This window comes from Pteropus medius, unplaced genomic scaffold, assembly GCF_902729225.1.
Source record: "Pteropus medius unplaced genomic scaffold, Ma_sr-lr_union100, whole genome shotgun sequence".
Classification (NCBI taxonomy): Eukaryota; Metazoa; Chordata; class Mammalia; order Chiroptera; family Pteropodidae; genus Pteropus; species Pteropus medius.
The window spans coordinates 5368316-5385400 of record NW_024350924.1 but is presented as its reverse complement, the minus strand read 5'-3'; the positions used below and the strand labels follow the sequence as shown (position 1 = coordinate 5385400).

The 17085-nt window shown below is 39.3% G+C and overlaps 1 protein-coding gene and 1 pseudogene across 2 annotated transcripts in view; both read right to left on the bottom strand.

Annotated features, from left to right (window-relative positions):
• MAGI3 (membrane associated guanylate kinase, WW and PDZ domain containing 3) overlaps nt 1-17085 on the bottom strand; it is a 176985-nt gene that overhangs the window by 32035 nt on the left and 127865 nt on the right. For both annotated transcript variants that reach the window (XM_039841229.1, XM_039841230.1), the window contains exons 7-9: nt 10534-10591; nt 6399-6493; nt 1166-1354 (exon numbers count right to left, since the gene is read on the bottom strand). In XM_039841229.1, coding sequence (XP_039697163.1) covers nt 1166-1354; nt 6399-6493; nt 10534-10591 — 342 coding nt within the window. The remainder of the gene's footprint in view (nt 1-1165; nt 1355-6398; nt 6494-10533; nt 10592-17085) is intronic.
• Nucleotides 11005-11123, bottom strand: LOC120585351 (uncharacterized; annotated as a pseudogene).

Genomic DNA, 17085 nt, shown 5'->3' with positions numbered 1-17085 from the left:
CAGGAATAATGCTGTTATGAACAGATTTTCTTTTAGCTCCTTTCTGTAGAGAGTTTCAATTTGCTGTAATTCAGATTTCAAAAGGAGAAAAAGCAACGAAAAAATCTGACACAGGTAGAGAACATTATTGAGACACGACAAAGCTAAACTGATCTTGGAAAAGTTGGTTTTGCTTCCTCGATTTTACCTTTATTATGACCACTTTGGCTGCAGAATCACTACTACACAGTCATCAGTTGTGTATTTTTTCAATGCAGCCCTAACTTTTAAAATGTGTCGTCTGCTGTCTCATCCATTTGTTGCTTTCATTTGAATATAATCATTTAAAAGGTTATTGCCAAATAAAAGTGCTTTAATTTGTTCTGATTGTACGTAGGCTTTAAAAAAATCAACATGCGTGGTATTTAAAAACGAATGTTAGTCTGAGGAAATTTGTTCCATAATCTAAGAAGATACAGACAAATTAGACTAATTAGAAACAAAGTTTTGACTCCCTCTTCCTTGGTTAAAGTTCCCCAAATTTTCATGGAAGCATTGCATTGCTATGTAAATTAGATAACAGTTTTAGGCAAATCTGTATCTATATTATAAAAAAGAAATTTATACAGCTACAGCTGTAGGAATGATAATATTTGTGTCTAAAATTCTTAACATAGCTGCTTAATTTTACTAATAACCAGTGAGACTAAGGAAACAAACAAACTAGACGGGAAAGAATTGTGGGATATAACTGCGTTTGGTCAATCACTATAAACATCGCAATGGATCATTTTTCAAATGGATTAAAGGTAAATGTTAGATGGCTCCAAAAGTACCCTACATAATCAAAGAAAACCAAACAATCAAATAGTGTTCGGAGATGGTTCATAAGGCTTTACCTTAGTACAGCCAAAGAGCTTTCTCGAAATTATACAAACTATTCAAAAATTAATACATTTTATCTTTTCTCTGTTTCCACTTATTTGTAAAGATGGCCCTTCCTCAAGACTAGTATGCGCTTAATTTAAAGGATGAACTATTTAAATACAGGACTCTCCTTCAGTTGTATAATTTAGTTCTCCCTCTCTCTCTCTATACAACATACACATATATATTTATGATATGTAAATATATATATCCTTTCGCTATAGTTTTGGTTTCCAGGGAATTCTGAACACCTGGTTACCTGGAGCGATTTTCCCGTCCTGTGCTGCGGGGCCGTCCTTCAGGACGTGCTTCACTTGTAGGAACTCATCGGGCCTGTCTCCACCAATGATGGTGAAACCGAATCCCATCGCGCTTTTTTTCAGTGATGCTCGAACGAGGACACCTTTCAGCTGGGATGGATCTCGAGTAAAGTGAGATTTTTCCATATCTGTGCCAGAATGAGAAATGGGTTTGAGAACAAAAGTAATTTCAGTGAATACAGCCCTCGAAGCCAATATTCAAGAGTCTATATACCTTACATTAACAAACCATAAAGAAGAAAAATTAGAATCCAATGTTATGGAACAGTCAGAATTTAAATTCGCAAATTAAATCACTGAAAAACCCTTAAGTAACGAGTCATTTCTCTTTTATAGGACTCTCCTATGATATTTGAAAGGTAAAAGCACCTACTTTATCTCCTCCTCATTGCCTTGTTGGTACCTACTTTCTCTCGCCCCAAAGAGTCCCTTATAAGAAGTCAAAATGGGAAGGACAATGTTTGTTACTCAATTCTTGAAAGTCTCAGACACTCACTCAGCTGTTCATTTCATCAGAATAAGCATCTACTGAACTCTAGGTAGAAAATGCTCTACTAGCGAGATGAAGACAACTGTCCCAAACTTACGAAAGAGAATATATGAAGAACTTAGAATTCACAACTCAGGTTCTCTGCAGCCTTTAATTTATGTCTGAGGAAAGGAGAACCACTAAACTCAGTAAACAGTTGCCCATTACTTCCTTTTCACTCATGTTTAGTGGCTCCTTTAGGAAGAAAAAGACACGGCTCCATTGAAAAGTCTGTTTTTAGAGGCTAGATGATCCTAGAACTAAGAGTGACCCATATATACAAATAACGACTCCTTTCTCTTCCCCAGAGTCTTTTACTTTGAGAGGACTGAATGGTACAGATTTATGATTTACGAAACACAGTTTAAATTAACTTTTTAAAAGATGGTTTAAAATTTTCTGCCAAATATTTTGTAACAGTTCTACTGAGATATAATTCACAGATGACAGAATTCAGCCATTTAAAGTGTATATAAATCAAGGTGATGCAACCATCGCCACAATCCAATCTTAGAAAACTTTCTCCTTTCTCAAAAGAGAAATCCCCAGGGCCATTAGCAGTCAGTCCCCCTTTCTTCCCAACCTGCACTCACATCCGCGTCTTTGGCACCCTCTAATCTACCTCTGTCTATAAATTTGCCCAAATCGGGACATTTCATATAAATGGAATCACATAATAATGTGGTCTTTTGAATGGCTTCTTTCACTTAGCATAATGTTTCCGAGGTTCATCTGTGTTGTAGCATGTGTTAGTACTTTATTTCTTTCTATTCCCAAATAATATTCCACTGCATAGATATATCACATTTTATGTATGCGTTTATTAGCATACATTTAGCATATGTTAGCATGCGTTTGGATGCTGGTCGTTTCCACTTTCTGGCTATAATGAATAATGTTGCTATGAACGTTCACGTCCAAGGTTTTGTGCAGACGTATATTTTCATTCCTCTTAGGTATATACTAGGAGTGGGACTGCAGGTTACCATAAACATATCATAACTATGTCTAACATTATGAGGAACTGCCAAACTTTTGCAAAGTGGCTGCACCATTTTCCTTGTCCACTGACAGCATATGAGGGCTCCAATTTCTTCTCATCCTTGCCAGCACTTGTGACTGTCTGCCATTTCGGTTATAGCCATTTTGTTCAGTTGGATGATATCTCACTGTGGTTCTGATGCCATTTCTCTAATGACTTAAATGAACAGAGTGGCTCGTTTCATACTTAGCTCGCATTCAGCACTAGCATCAAGCCCGGTTATTTACGTGTATCTGCTGCCGCTGCTCTTAGCACTAAGTGTTCCAGCAGGTAAGCGTTCAAGCTTGTTGCCAGTTAGAAGGGAGCAATTCTTGGGGTGCTCCAGCTGGTTGTACACACCGTACAGTATGCAAGTAGCTCCCTCAAGAGGCAGGGCTGCCCTGGAAACACCGACCACAGGAAATATCATTTTGTTTGGCCAGTCCCCCTGCTTGTGGTGACGCCGCCGTGAACTCCTGAGCTCCTGTTGAGTCTCGGACACTCAAACTAGCAATCTGACTCTGGACAAGATAACACTTTATATTAAAAAAGTATTTAACTGACAAGTTCAAAGCCCATTCAGATATATAAGTTGATTATATCAGTACCAGATTGTAGATAGGGTCGTTTGTTGACTGTCTACCTAGACAAAGACTCGGGGGACAATATCATTGGAGAAATGTAGCTTTCTTGTTTTTATGTCAAATATTGATATATTTCCGGTTACCTGGTTCACTCTCCCACGCTCTAGACCCCATGAATACTGGAATAAGACTGGCTTCTGAGGGCTTAGAAAATCGGGATATAACGGATGAGATCCCAGATGTGCAAACGCTAAAGGGGGACACTCACTTTTGTAAAGTATCAATAAAACAGCCAAAGCCCATTAAGAGTTGGTCGGAAGTAGGTTTTATCAGAATTAAACATAGAAAAGTGAGACTAAGAGAGGAACAAAGAAACAGTCTCTCAGTCTAGCAATCCTGATTTTAAATCCAAGCTTTGTGATTTAGTTGAGCGATCTCAGAATGTTACTTAACCATTTCAACTCAGTTGCCTTATCTCTAAACGGGGATAATTGTACTTAATGCATGGGATGGTTACAGGAATTAAACTAGGCAATGCATAGAAAGCATAAGAAACGGTGCCTGGCAAATGTAAGTGGCTCGAGAAATGTTGATAAGCAAAACACATACACACAGTCTAAGTGAGGAGGTTCCCTGGCTCACGGATTTGGGTATTTTGTCCCTGTGGCAAGTATATGCTTGGGATGGAAGCATGAGACAATTATAATTTGATGCCGGCAAGATATCTGAATGGGGAAAAGAGCATTAATAACCTTGCAGAAATATTGTGAGACTTAAATGAGATGATGCATATAAAGCATCCGATTCAGGACCTGACTCGGTATCTCAATAAACGTAGCCATTATTCTTCAAGGACTAGCAGAGCTCCGTCGCTTCGAGAAAGCCCTTCTTGCCCTCTCATAGTCAGATGTAATTCCTCTCTCCTTTGTTTCAAACGTTACTATTATTATACTTTACTTAAATTATATATCTGTTTCTCTGCCTGAATTGTGAGCTGCAGAGAGACAGGTACTGAGTTATTAGTCTCCCTTTAATGCCCAGCTCTTAGGAGAGTGCTCAGTTATTTAGATTCTTAAAACACACGGTCCCTGCCCTCAGGGAGCTCAGAGTTTAGTATCGGAGAGAAGTTCTCTCCCGATGTTTGCCATGGAAGACGGGCATGCGGGCACGTGATACAAAGAACTCTGCATTTAAAGTCTGTAAGCCAGGTTCAAAGTCTGGCTTGACACTCATTATGATTCCAAGTAAAAGGCGTAATCTTCATTAAAGTTTCAGTCTCCTTACGTGTGAAATGGGGATTCTTCTCTCCAGTAAACATCCTCCGTCTACCGTCCCTCAGTCAAAGCTCTCCACGCAGCTGGCCGCACCCGCCGTTCCCACTTCTTCGCCTCCCATTCCCTCTTCAATCTGCTGCAATGTCACTTCGCTCTCCACTAGCACTTGCCAGAGTGACACGACGTTCATGTTGTCAAACCCAATGTACACGTTCCAATCTTCACCTTTCTTGACTTCACAGCAACATGACACACACGGTCAACTTTTTAAAATTCATTTCTTCTCACGGCTGCCTGCCACTACAACCTCATCTCCTGTCACTAGCCCACAGACACCCTACGCTCTAGCCACTCCCACCTGCTCTCCGGTTCCTGGACCATCATTTCATGCATCTGTGGTCTTATACATTCTGTTCCTGCTTCCTGGTATGTCTTCTTGCTCCTCTAAAATTCCTATCTGTCTGACTTAACTTTTCCTGTCACTTCGAGACTCAGCTCAAATGTGTCGTCTGCTTTGAAAGTTCCCCTGCCCTCTTGAATTTCTCCAAGAGCAGAGCTGAGCACTCCCTCCTCTATGCCACCATTGTACCTTTTCTGTCTCTATTAATAACAATGAAATCTATTATTTATCGGTCACCATTTGCCAGACACCATTGTAAGCACTTTACATGTATTAATTTGCATACTCAGAACTACCTTAGAAGGTAAGTGCTGTCATTCCTATTTTATAGGTGAGGACACAGAGACACCAAGAGTTTAGGGAGCTCATCCAAGGTCACACATCGGGGATCCAAACCCACTCCACCCCTTGAATATTTAACTACCATTCAAGGATGGCACCTGTCACCATGTATTGCAATCATTTGTCTCCTATATTAGACCGGGAACTCTTGAGGGCAAAACCTGTCTTATTCCTGATCTGTTTTTAATGCCATGTACCTAGCGAAGCACTGGGCATCTGGTAGATGCTCAAGAATATTTGTTAAACTAATAAGTGTTTGCTAAATCAAATACAAAACTTAAGTGAGGGGACTATGTTTTTGAGGAAGAGCTCTAAGAAAGAACTCTTTCATGGACAACACAGATGGGGGTCTACTCCAATACTACACTTATGGCCATACAGACACCTGGTTATTAACGAGAGATGGACGAGGGGAGGGGTGAGTAGAATGTAAGAAATTTCTGGGTAGATTTTTCAAAATACATATGGCTAGACTCATCAAAATCTCAGAACCTATCTATTTTTAAAATGTTTCTGATATTACTAATACCCTACCATCCCATCTGAGAATCGATGACGTAGGCAAAAATATGGTAGACTGATGTAGTATTTGTTCACATCGGTTCATGAAGAATCCTGAATGATCACTGACATTAGACCAAAGCAGTTAGATTAGGAGGAGCTCATAATGAGCGAGAGATACAGGTCTGGCCTTGAACATTAGGGAACAACGTGATCTTCAAATCAAAACCTCAAACCCATAACAAGAACATTTAATCCCTTCTCCCAACGATTTCATACTTTCTATTGAAGCAGCCTGAGAAACATCTCAGTCTTCTCAAGATGTCCCAATGTTTTATTAAGATTAGTCCTATCTTTACAGGGACAAAATTTAGACATTCTCTGATGAATTTCAAAGCCCCAACAATAAAAAGTTCAAACTCACTTTTATTAATTCGGCATGTGAATTGCATAAGTTACTCTTTTTATTTTTAATTTTTACAAGTTATCCTTAGAAGTAAAGATTGAGGCAAAAGTTCTACCTGGTTTTGAAGACCCAGTATCAGCCTGTCCTAACTGCTTTTTCCTTTTGGCTTCTTCCACTGGATTTTCAAACTGGGTTTTCTGGTTAAGGTGACTGTAAAATGTAGAAAAAAATGCATTTCAGTTTAAGATGAAAGAGTTACATTATCTTAAAATAGACTATCATACCATTCCATCACCATAGTTAAAGGGACAAATATATTATCTCTAGGCTAAGGAATACAAAGAAGCTGACAGGGCATAGTGAAAGGGCTTCTGGCAACTAAGAAAAGCCCACAGATTCCTAGAAGTGAAAGCTGCTGAAGCGTTCGCTATAGCTTCTTTATAAATGTACCCAATATAGCCAATACTTTTTCAAAACTGTAGCAGAAGCCCTCATATCTAATACAATAAGAATCGTTGGTAACTAATTTTTTTAAAGGCAGTTAGTGGTTGGAGGGTTTTGTTTCTCTAAAATGAAGCAGCTGTAAAGACACTTCTGAAGAAATCTGAGTACAGAAGTCTAGAATTTTACTGTTACTTTTCCAAATGACTCACCCGCATCGATATAGCAGCAACTAAGAGATTAGCTTTTATCAAATTATATCACAGAACTCTTCTACACTTAAATTTCTTCATAATTATATAATAATCGCATGAATTTAGTAATTACAACATAAGTTCAACTGGCATTTCTGATTTGGGAACAGTCACATTGACTCTTGGAAAGCATACACGTCTGTGGGGAAAAGCAGAAAAGCATGGGGAGACAGACGGTAAGCGATTGGCCAACAGTGGTCAATACACTGTGGGCAAGATAAGTTCTACAGAGGGAGCAGAGCATCGGTCGTTCTGGCAACTGGAAGTTGGCTAAGAATGCAACTGTTGTACAACAAGTGTTTAAGACCACAGCTAGGTCTAACACAGAAGCGATGGGAATTATGTTCTAACACTTCCATAGTACAAACGTGTACTTCAGCCAAATGATATGCATTTTCCACTAGAGTCTATTTTAGCAAGAAGTGACATTCATGAATACCAAAATTGAACATCAAATCAACAGAATTTCAGATGATGACTGTCTTTAGATGGGCTGAGTATTACCAAATCTTCACATAACTGGCCATTGAGAACTTTAACGGTGGTGGTGGAGGCGGGGACAACAGGGACAAAACAAACCCCTCAGAGCAAGGTATGCTAGGTTTCTCGATGTCGTTTAAATGTCTAGCATTGTTAACCCTGTGACGGATGCAGTTACTTAGCTTCAGAGCTCTAAATATGGCAAGTTCTCCTTGACAGTCTTTGGGTTCTGATGTCGCAAAACTCAAGTATGCTTCTGCTCCTTACTACGAGGGGTCATCTTATCAATTGAGTGAATTGTTTAAGCCTCTGTGAAAATGAAGATCTTTGGTGTTAACTTAGGTACTATTCTAAAAAATTAGTAGGTACTGACATTTTACATAATCTTTAAAAAATAAAATAACTAGAAACTGACACTTAAAAAAGAATAAACCTGCTTAGAAAGAACCTTGGCTCTCTTTAATGTCATCGGCTAGAATGAGTCACTTTGCCACCCAGGCAGTGGGACATAAAAAGTAGTAATTTGTATTTATACTCTTTATAATGTGTGGGAGAAGAGAATAGAAGTATGCAAATGAGTAATCCTTTTCTTGAAAATTCTTAGACAAAAGAATATAAGATTTTAGCGAAGGGAGTAATTGCATCTGTCACCTTAGACTATCTATATTAAAATGCCACCCAAAAAACAAAACAAAAAAAAAGTAAAAACACTCTCCTCCTTTTCATTTACTTATATCCACGTTATTATTAAGACGTAACAGATTTTGTTTTCTGTATAACTATAGGAAGAGAGATTGTAGATTATAAGAAAAATTAAACGAGGGTAGCAGACGAGCAAGATTAAATATATAATACGTAATTTGGGATCTCATCTGCATTAAAATTCTGTGTATAACATGAAGATTTTAAAAATTCATCTCAGCAAACAAAATCATTATTCCTTCATGAAGGATTTGCCATTTTAAAGCAGATGTATATTTTGACTTGGTCACCTAAGTGCACCCAGACATTTACTGCAATACAATAAGACAACATTTCTCCAAAATATATATAAGCATTCTTATGGAAGGCCTGCCATGAAATTTTTGGACCAATTTTATTTTTAAAAAATAAATCAATCCATTTCAGAAGCTCATCCTCTGAATTAAATACTTACAAAGAAAAACTGCCATTGCAGTTGGTGTTACTACCACGAGTCTCCTGCCAAGAGCAATCATCGTGCCATCTGGTTTGACAAACTAAGAAAGCCAGAGAGTAGCCATTCAAGTAACAGCTTTTTATCTCCATCAGTAAACTCACTGCAGATAACTGCGGTAGAGCCTCCAAACCTAACTGATCTGGGAACCCGGCCACATTCCACAGCTCAGCTGACTCCCTGCTAATGTGCATCTTGAGGACAGCCTGCTCTTCCTTAATCTAATAAATTACCCTCCTGTAAAATGAGCTCGTCCTGGGAACGATCACACCAAAGCCTGTCGTTGCTGCCACTGTTGCCTCCAATGCGGGCTGTTTCACACACCTCCATGACAACTGAGAGCAGGTGACTTCAGGATTCGCCCTGAAGTTGCTTCAATATAATGTCCTTGCCTAATGAAAACCAGATCATTTAGCCCAAGATTTTAAAATAGGCAAATGACTTTCACCTCTTGACCGTGTATTCAAATTCACTTGGAACGGACAATGAGAGAATGAGCATCGTTATCTCAGAAACCTTCAGCAGTGTCCACGGTACGTTAAACTGACTGAAGCCCAATTTAAAGAGCCTAAACTACTAGGGAGAAAAATTATTATTTTAACTAAATATGCTTTAGAAAAAAATAACCAAAGATGTGTATAGTTTTCACATCACAATATCAGCAAGATATTATATAGTACAATGGAAATAAGATTAGCAGAGCCTTTCAAAGGAACCAAAACATTGATACAGTAAAGTTATACACCTAAGAGTCAAACCGAGTCATTTTCTTAAAATACAAGTTAGTTTTTAAGAAATCATTCTAAAAATCTCTCTAAACAGTGACTCAAGGAACAGCCTCCACATCAGAATAAAGACTATAGCACCTAGGTGCTCCCCCATCCAAGTACTAACTAGGCCCGACCCTGCTTAGCTTCCGACATCAGACGAGATCCGGCACGTTCGAGGTGGCATGTCCGTAGACTCAGACATACCTACTTTAGAGATAAATACCAGGAAGTGGCACTTGTTTATACTAAGTGATAAAAAATTAACAAGCAATCATAAAACTAGAAGGTTCTCATGTCTGCTATTTTTCCAGGTAATAGTATCATTTTGCCTTCACTACCTGGGCAATAGGGTCAGACTCCTAGTTTCCAGGTAAATAGTAACATTTCCGATGCAACTATCTGCCTGGTACGAGATGCCTGAGATCAAAATTCTATCTACAGCACTTGAAAAGAAAGCAAACCCAATGGTCATAACAATGCAGCAATAAAATAAATGAAGAAAAGGGAAAGAAAAACTAGATGTTGGCATTATCCTAATTTCTCTGGCTAACATAGGCAGGTGCTCGGCACTCTACGCCAACATATATTTATCTTTAAATTTAACCATAACAGCTGTGTAAGAAGCGACTTTCACACCCCCCTAAAATTACTAAGTTTTCCTTCATTAACTCCTTAAAAGAGAGAACACTTTTAATCATACACTTCAAAACTGAGTCACATGGTACACTGCCCTTAAAGTTCTTTCGATGCTTCCGGAGCCTTACAGCTGTAGTGCTGGAGTGACCTTAATAGTTCATCTAGTCCAGTGCCCTCATTTCACAGTTTTCTATCTAGCACTTTTCTCTGTTGAGGCTGTAGTAAGGATACCATCTCCAGCCATCAATCATCCGGGCAACTTCTCTCCAGCTCTCTATATTTACTTCAAAGCCAACATCCAGGAAGCCCAGAGTCAGTGAAATAAAGGCTCGGGCCCCTATCGTCTCATTCCCCGCATGGAAAAACCTTGAAAGCTGGACTGCACAAGCATCGAGTGCTGTATTCAGTATTCCCTAAGGCTGCAGAATGAAAGCAAAACATTTGGGGGACTATTTAGTAAGGTGACAGACTTACTCGACATAGTAGGTCCCATACTGAGGGTCTTCTATTTTCTCCCAGCCATAAGGAAGTTCTGTAAAAAAAAAAAATAATAATAATAATAATTGAGTGAAATTCCAGATTCGAAACCAACAGAAAAGAATTGCCAGTGAGTGAATTTAAGTGTCTTTTATTTCATTTTACTAATATTTGGGAGATAAACAGAAAGCTGAGGGCTACTTTCAAAGAACAAACACCATTTGAGTCTGAGTAGCTTCTTCAATAGCCAGTGTCTCAGCAAGTACTCAGAACAAAACATGACATTAAACTCAAAGGCGCTTATCTGAATCTCAAGCCATAATCATGCTAATTATTTAAAAATTCATCTGGCATAGAGTAGTCCCCTCCCCCCGCATTCCTTGGGAGATATGTACAAAGTTTCCCAATAGATGCCTGAAACGGTGAGTAGTAGCAAACCCTATATACATTCTTTTTTTTTTTTTTTAATGCCTATAGCACCTGGTATTCTAAGGTGGTCTCCCATCCAAGTACTAACCAGGCCCGAACCTGCTTAGCTTCCGAGATCAGACGAGATCGGGCACGTTCAGGGTGGCATGGCCGTTATATACACTCTTTTTATCGTATACATACACACCTCTTCGCTTAAAGGAAGCACTTTATGGCTTCCGTCTGGCATATCTGAATTGCCAGAATCACTACTCTTGTACTTTGGGGCCATTACTGAGTAAAATAAGGATCGTTTGAACATAAACACTATGTTATTGCTACAACTGATCTGATCACGAGGGCAGCCGCTAAATGACGGACGGGCTGGTAGCGTGCACAGCATGCACCCGCTGGACAAAGGGGTGAGTCATGTCCCAGGTTTCATCGCACTGCTCAAAACAATGCAAAATTTAAAGCTTATGAATTATTTCTGGAATTTTCCATTTAATGTTTCTGGACAGTGACTGTGGGTAACTGAAATGGCGAAAACGAAATCGCGGATGGGGGGACCACTGTCCCTCATTTAAAAAGCTGGATAACACTGACACGAGACACTCACCCTGCAGTCCAACACAAGCAGCTGTTTGTGAAGCTTTGCACTATTACACATAAGATTCGTCAATTATTTCTATCACATTCCAACCTACTTCGCCCCAGAGGGCAGTCCAGCCTTGGCTTTTTGCCATTTCAAGTGGGCAACCTAGAGTTGCTTAAAACCTAATACCTAACTTCCCCTGCATTAACTGGGAAAATTTAACTACCAGTGTCTATGTAGAACCCATACTTGTGTATAATAACAAAAGAATAGCTTACATAAGATTATTATATACTATTTATTCCATGTAACTGACGGATACAATACAACCTGGAAAATGGAAGGTTTTCCGACATAAACTGTTCTTTCCAACATAAACTGACCCTATCAAGAATCCTCTTTTTCCTCCCACTCGGTTTTCCAAGGTAAGGCTGCTTAGGAATCATTTTATTAATCAGACATGGATTAAGTTGGCAGGAATGTTCCTAGCAGGTGGTTTTAGTGCTGTCAATTACACATAAGAGCCCAGCAAGAAAGAATTTTTTAAAAACCCACAGCTGTACACTATGATGACCCATACTTTTATTTTCAGTTTCTTTTAGTGTTTTTCTGCTATGCTGAAACACGCACGTATACAAATGATGTATACTAGACAACAAATAGGCTTAGAATGTATTTAATTTTATATCAGTTAGCTACAGTTATGATGTATCAACTTTGTAAGTATAACAAATTCTTATGCCCTAATAAAAATTCTTCTTCCACATTCAGAATAAAAGAAGGGAAGAGATGACTAGCCTCTTGATGAAAAGCTCTGAATCACCACCTCCTTTTCTCCTGCATATTTTTCTGCGTGTGTATATATGATGGACTGGTGGTTTTGAAGGTTGGTGAGTTTTGCGCTTTTCTTTTGAAGGACCTGATTGAGATGTCTGAGGTGAAAAAGATGAGAATAGTTGAAAAGTAACTAATGGGTGAAAACTATAAAACGGAGAACTGAGATACACTTCAGTTCCCTTTGATCCTCCACAGCTACCGAGCAAACGACCATCAATTAAGTAGGTATGAAATTTTATAACCAAGCAACTGCTACATGGAAAGGAGTATTGGATTATATCTGAAAAAAGGCTCTATAATAATATCACCAAAGCATTATCATTAAGATCTCCTGCAAAAGAGATTTTTTCCCCTTAATAGAAATTTCCTTGAACTAGCACGGGAATTGAATGGTGCTGCATAAGGATGAATTAATTGTACCACTGCATCACGACTGAATTTACGCTTTTGTCTTCAAAAAAGTTTGGAGAACCGAAGGTACTATAGAGAAACATTCTATTTAATATCTGAAAAAATTCACTGAGGATATATTAAGACTTAATAAAGATAAAAGATCAACATATATTTCAGTGTTAACACGGAAATTAATTCAGCATTTTAGTGAGCACTTAAAGCAGTTAGCAACTAACAGATAAAGGATAGCCCTTTCTTTAGGGAGAATAAACAAACTGGTAATTCATCTTACATGTTACTTTACACGATCACTTTAAACTCTTACTGGTGATACCATTAGCCAGTTTTTTGCAAGGCAGATTAATGTAGATAAAGAAGTGATTATTATTTGCCCATTTAAATAAAGGTAATAAAAGCAAGACTAAAATACCTAGCAGTTTTATACACTAACCAGTGGGTCAATTCACTTATCGATTTTTCCTTTTCTTCCTTTCCCCCGCCCCCTTCCTTCTCTTTCTCTTTCCTTCTTCATTATGTCAAAATAAAAAGCAGAAACAGTTCTTGACCTCAAGGGGCTCACAGTCGAAACAGGAAGACAGAAGAGAGAAATGATACAGTGAAGACAAACACGAGCTTTGTGCGGGAGTGCAGAATGCTGCCTTCGACTGCCTGGTAGAAGCAGCCGCCAGGAAAGCCTTCTAGAAGAGGGTGATGTTTGAACTGTCTTAAAGGATGAGTTTGGGTCGGGGAGAGGGAGGCCATCCAGCCAGATCGGAGAGCATGGATGTATTAAAAAATGCCTGGCGTTTTCAGTGATTACAAATAACGCGTGAGGGCTGAAGTGACGGCTGTATGCAAGGTGCTTGTCTCCTAAGCAAGCGCTGAACCACGTTTCTGGCGTTTGAGCTGTATTTTGATGATGATGATGGAACTGATTAGGCTGGACTTTGACACACTTAAATTTGAGAAAGATTATGGGCAGCAGTAACAGAGAATGAAATACACGGAGTGGAGTAAGAATAAAGGCAGACAGACAAGGAAATCATTAATAGCCTAGATAAGAGATTATGAATGCTAGAACTAAGGCCCTGGTGGTGGCAATGAAGAGAAGGAATGGATAACGGAGATAAGGGATGTCAACGTGACGGGGCTGAGAGACTAATGTGAAGATGGAGGGAGGAATAGAGGGGAAGAGGCCAAGGCGAGTTCCAGGTAACGGCGCTTCTGGCATGAAGATGATACAAATACAAAAACTCATCCAATATTTGGTAAATACCTGCTATGAACATAGCTGTGAGAATAGGAAGAAGGTATTGATTTGGATTTAGAGATAGATAATATGTAAAAAGTGCCTAGTACCAGTGGTCACTCAAGAGAAGGTGAGGAAAAGGTGAGGATGAGAACTAGTTTTTAGCTCAAGGAACTGGGAGGATGGGATGTCCCTTGCTGAAGGCAGGAATGGAAGGTATGCAAAAGATTTAGCTCAGTTTGGGGAGTGTTACAGTCAAGGGGCCTGTGCAATACCGTGGTAGAGACCATCTTATCGGTCTCTTAGGATTCTGGACCTGATCCTCAGAAGGGAAATGTAGGAAGTCAAGGGTTGGGGAGACGCTGTAAAGCCACAGCGTCAGAAAGATTACCTAGACAAACTGGGATGAAAAAAAGGCAGAGAACAGAACCACTGGAGCATTAACGATTTAGGGAACAAGCAGAGCAAGTAAGGACGGTCAGGGGGACTGGTGTCGAAAGACAGAAGAGGAGACCATGGTCAGCGCTAAGGAGTGCCTTGCAGAGCTGTCAGGATGAAAGATGAGGGCTGTGAAGGGTCCACCGAGTTCGGCAATCAGAACGTTCCTGGTAACCTTAAGAAAAGCAGTTTCACTGGAAAGGTCCAGGGCGAAAGTCGACGTACTGTGGTCGTGGTATTAAAGAATAAAACAGGAGATGGCGTCCTTGAGGGTTTTGTTTTGTTTTGTTTGAAACTTGGTTGTGAAAAAGACAGCATGACAACTATGGGGAGGAGTAGGGTCAAGAGAAACTGTTTATTTACCCTTGAGATAGGAAAGACCTAACCATTATTTTCCTGTGAGAAGCTAAAGCATCCCTCCCAGAAGTTGATTTCAAAAGGCAAAACTATTTCTGGTATAGCAAGTAGCTGGTTGGTTCTAAAGCCCACGAGTTTAGCTTTCTTTCTTTCTTCTACCCCAAATAAGATTCTTCTCATTTAAATATACGAATTACCATTGTTTCCTCATCGTGGAGCTCTATTCGGCTGACAATTTTTTTTCATCATTCTCTGAGCTCCAAACTCCTGTGAGCTCTCCACATTCTCCGCATTCTTGTTAAAACGCCTTTACTAACAATTTAATCTTTCTTTCATCATAAAAAGGGTGAGTTGAGAGTAAACTGGATTCCTAATGCATTTTTAAGATAACTATTCAACCAAAACACTATTTTATTTGAACGAAAGATAAATACGTCAATTAAACCATTAGATACAATATAAAAACACAATTGGGTTCTGAACATCCGAAGAAGGGAGGTAAGGGCCAGTTTTAGAAATTGTAAGGTTTTTCTCGACGATCTTAAATGTTCAGCAGAATGCAAAGAATATCTTAACTGTAAAAACTTACCTTTAAAGTAGTATTATTATCCCTTTTGAGCACCTACTCTGTGCAAAGCACTGTGGAGAACACCAATGCAAGTCAGATGTGGTGTAGTTTGTATGGAAATAGCCTAGTGTAGCGTTAACCACCCCGTTCCACCCCCATTCAGGGAGGAAACAAAGTATACTGCAAAAGGGGTAAAGGCTGGCTGGGCATAAAACAAGTAGGCCCAAGGTTCCAAATTGTGGGGTCCCCATCACAGGTGAGTACAGGTGATATCAGGAAGACATACCCAGTGTGGGGCAGGAGAGCAGCCCTTATATTCAAACCATTTTAACATACCTAGAACACTGAGTGCAGCTTTGTTTGCTCTACCTTAAGAAAGCTATACTAGGATGACTATGTAATGTATTGTCTACTTTTGAGATTAAAGGGGGCACTATTAATAATTATGCTGGGACAACAGGAATAAGTTGGGTTAGTCCTGAGCTAATCAAAGCTTACAGTCACCCTTAATAGTAAGAGCATTAGGGGGACACACTCAACCAATTTTTCAAATTTCCATAGAGGGGAAAAAAAATGCGAGAAACATTTCCAGTTTTTCTGAGGCCCTTCCCTTGCTTCTCCAAGGGAGAAAGGAATGTCTTATCTGACTGCTGAGTTTTAGAGAATGAATTTAATACACTTAGTTCAAAGCCTCCTGGGTTATCTCACTGTTGTGGGTGTCGACCTGCCTGCAGAGAGGATGCGGTCTGGTCTGGTCTGTACCATGTCTGCCCTATGGAAGGAGGTCTGCAGAGGAGCCCAGAGCCCAGAGACGGAACGTCTAAGTCTGCCTCCCGCAGGGGTAACATGCTAGTGGACTCAGATGCAGAGCCAAAGCCACGCTCACTTGTCAGCTGGCATTCTAACCTCATCTCTCTGTTTCCTCTGTCTTATTTCCTCTCTACTGACTCCAAACTAGTGAATGAAGACAGGCTTATTATTTATTGCCTCACTCCAGAACTTTGAAGACACCAAAAAAATATTTTCGAAAAGGATGATCAAGATAATCTGGGGGTAGAGTAGCTTCTTTCCTTCCTGTCCATCTTCCCTCCTTCCAAACACGTCAGTCTCTACTGAAGGCATATACAGACGAGTAAGACAAAATCATTGCTCTTACAGAGTTTAGGTATCTAGTTACAATGCAATATAGTTAGTGTTACAATAAACATATGCCATTACACAGAGGACAGAATACCTAATTCTGACCTAGGAGAGAATGACAGAGGAGGCTACAAAGAAATTATACTTTAGATGTGAGCTTAGAAGGAACGAGGCTGGTTCCTGGCACATAAATGGGCATACAGCAAAGGCAAAGACAAAAATATGTTATATTTATGACATGAAAATACTTTGAAAAAGAAATACAGAATATGGTTCAATTACAGAAAAAAATCTTCAATACTTCACCAAGGAGTCTAGACTATTCTGCTGACAGCGGGAAGCCATTACAGGTATCTGAGCAAGGGAGAGGTATGAAAGCAGTTGTATTTTAGAAAGATCAATAGGCAGAGTAGCCAAAGTGTTTTGATCATACAGCCTTCTCAGTAAAAAATTTGAACAGATACATATTTATTCCTAAATATATGTACTACTCTACTAATATGTACTGAATAAAGCATATACAAAATACAAATTTAAAAAGGAGATGAAGACTGAAAAACAATT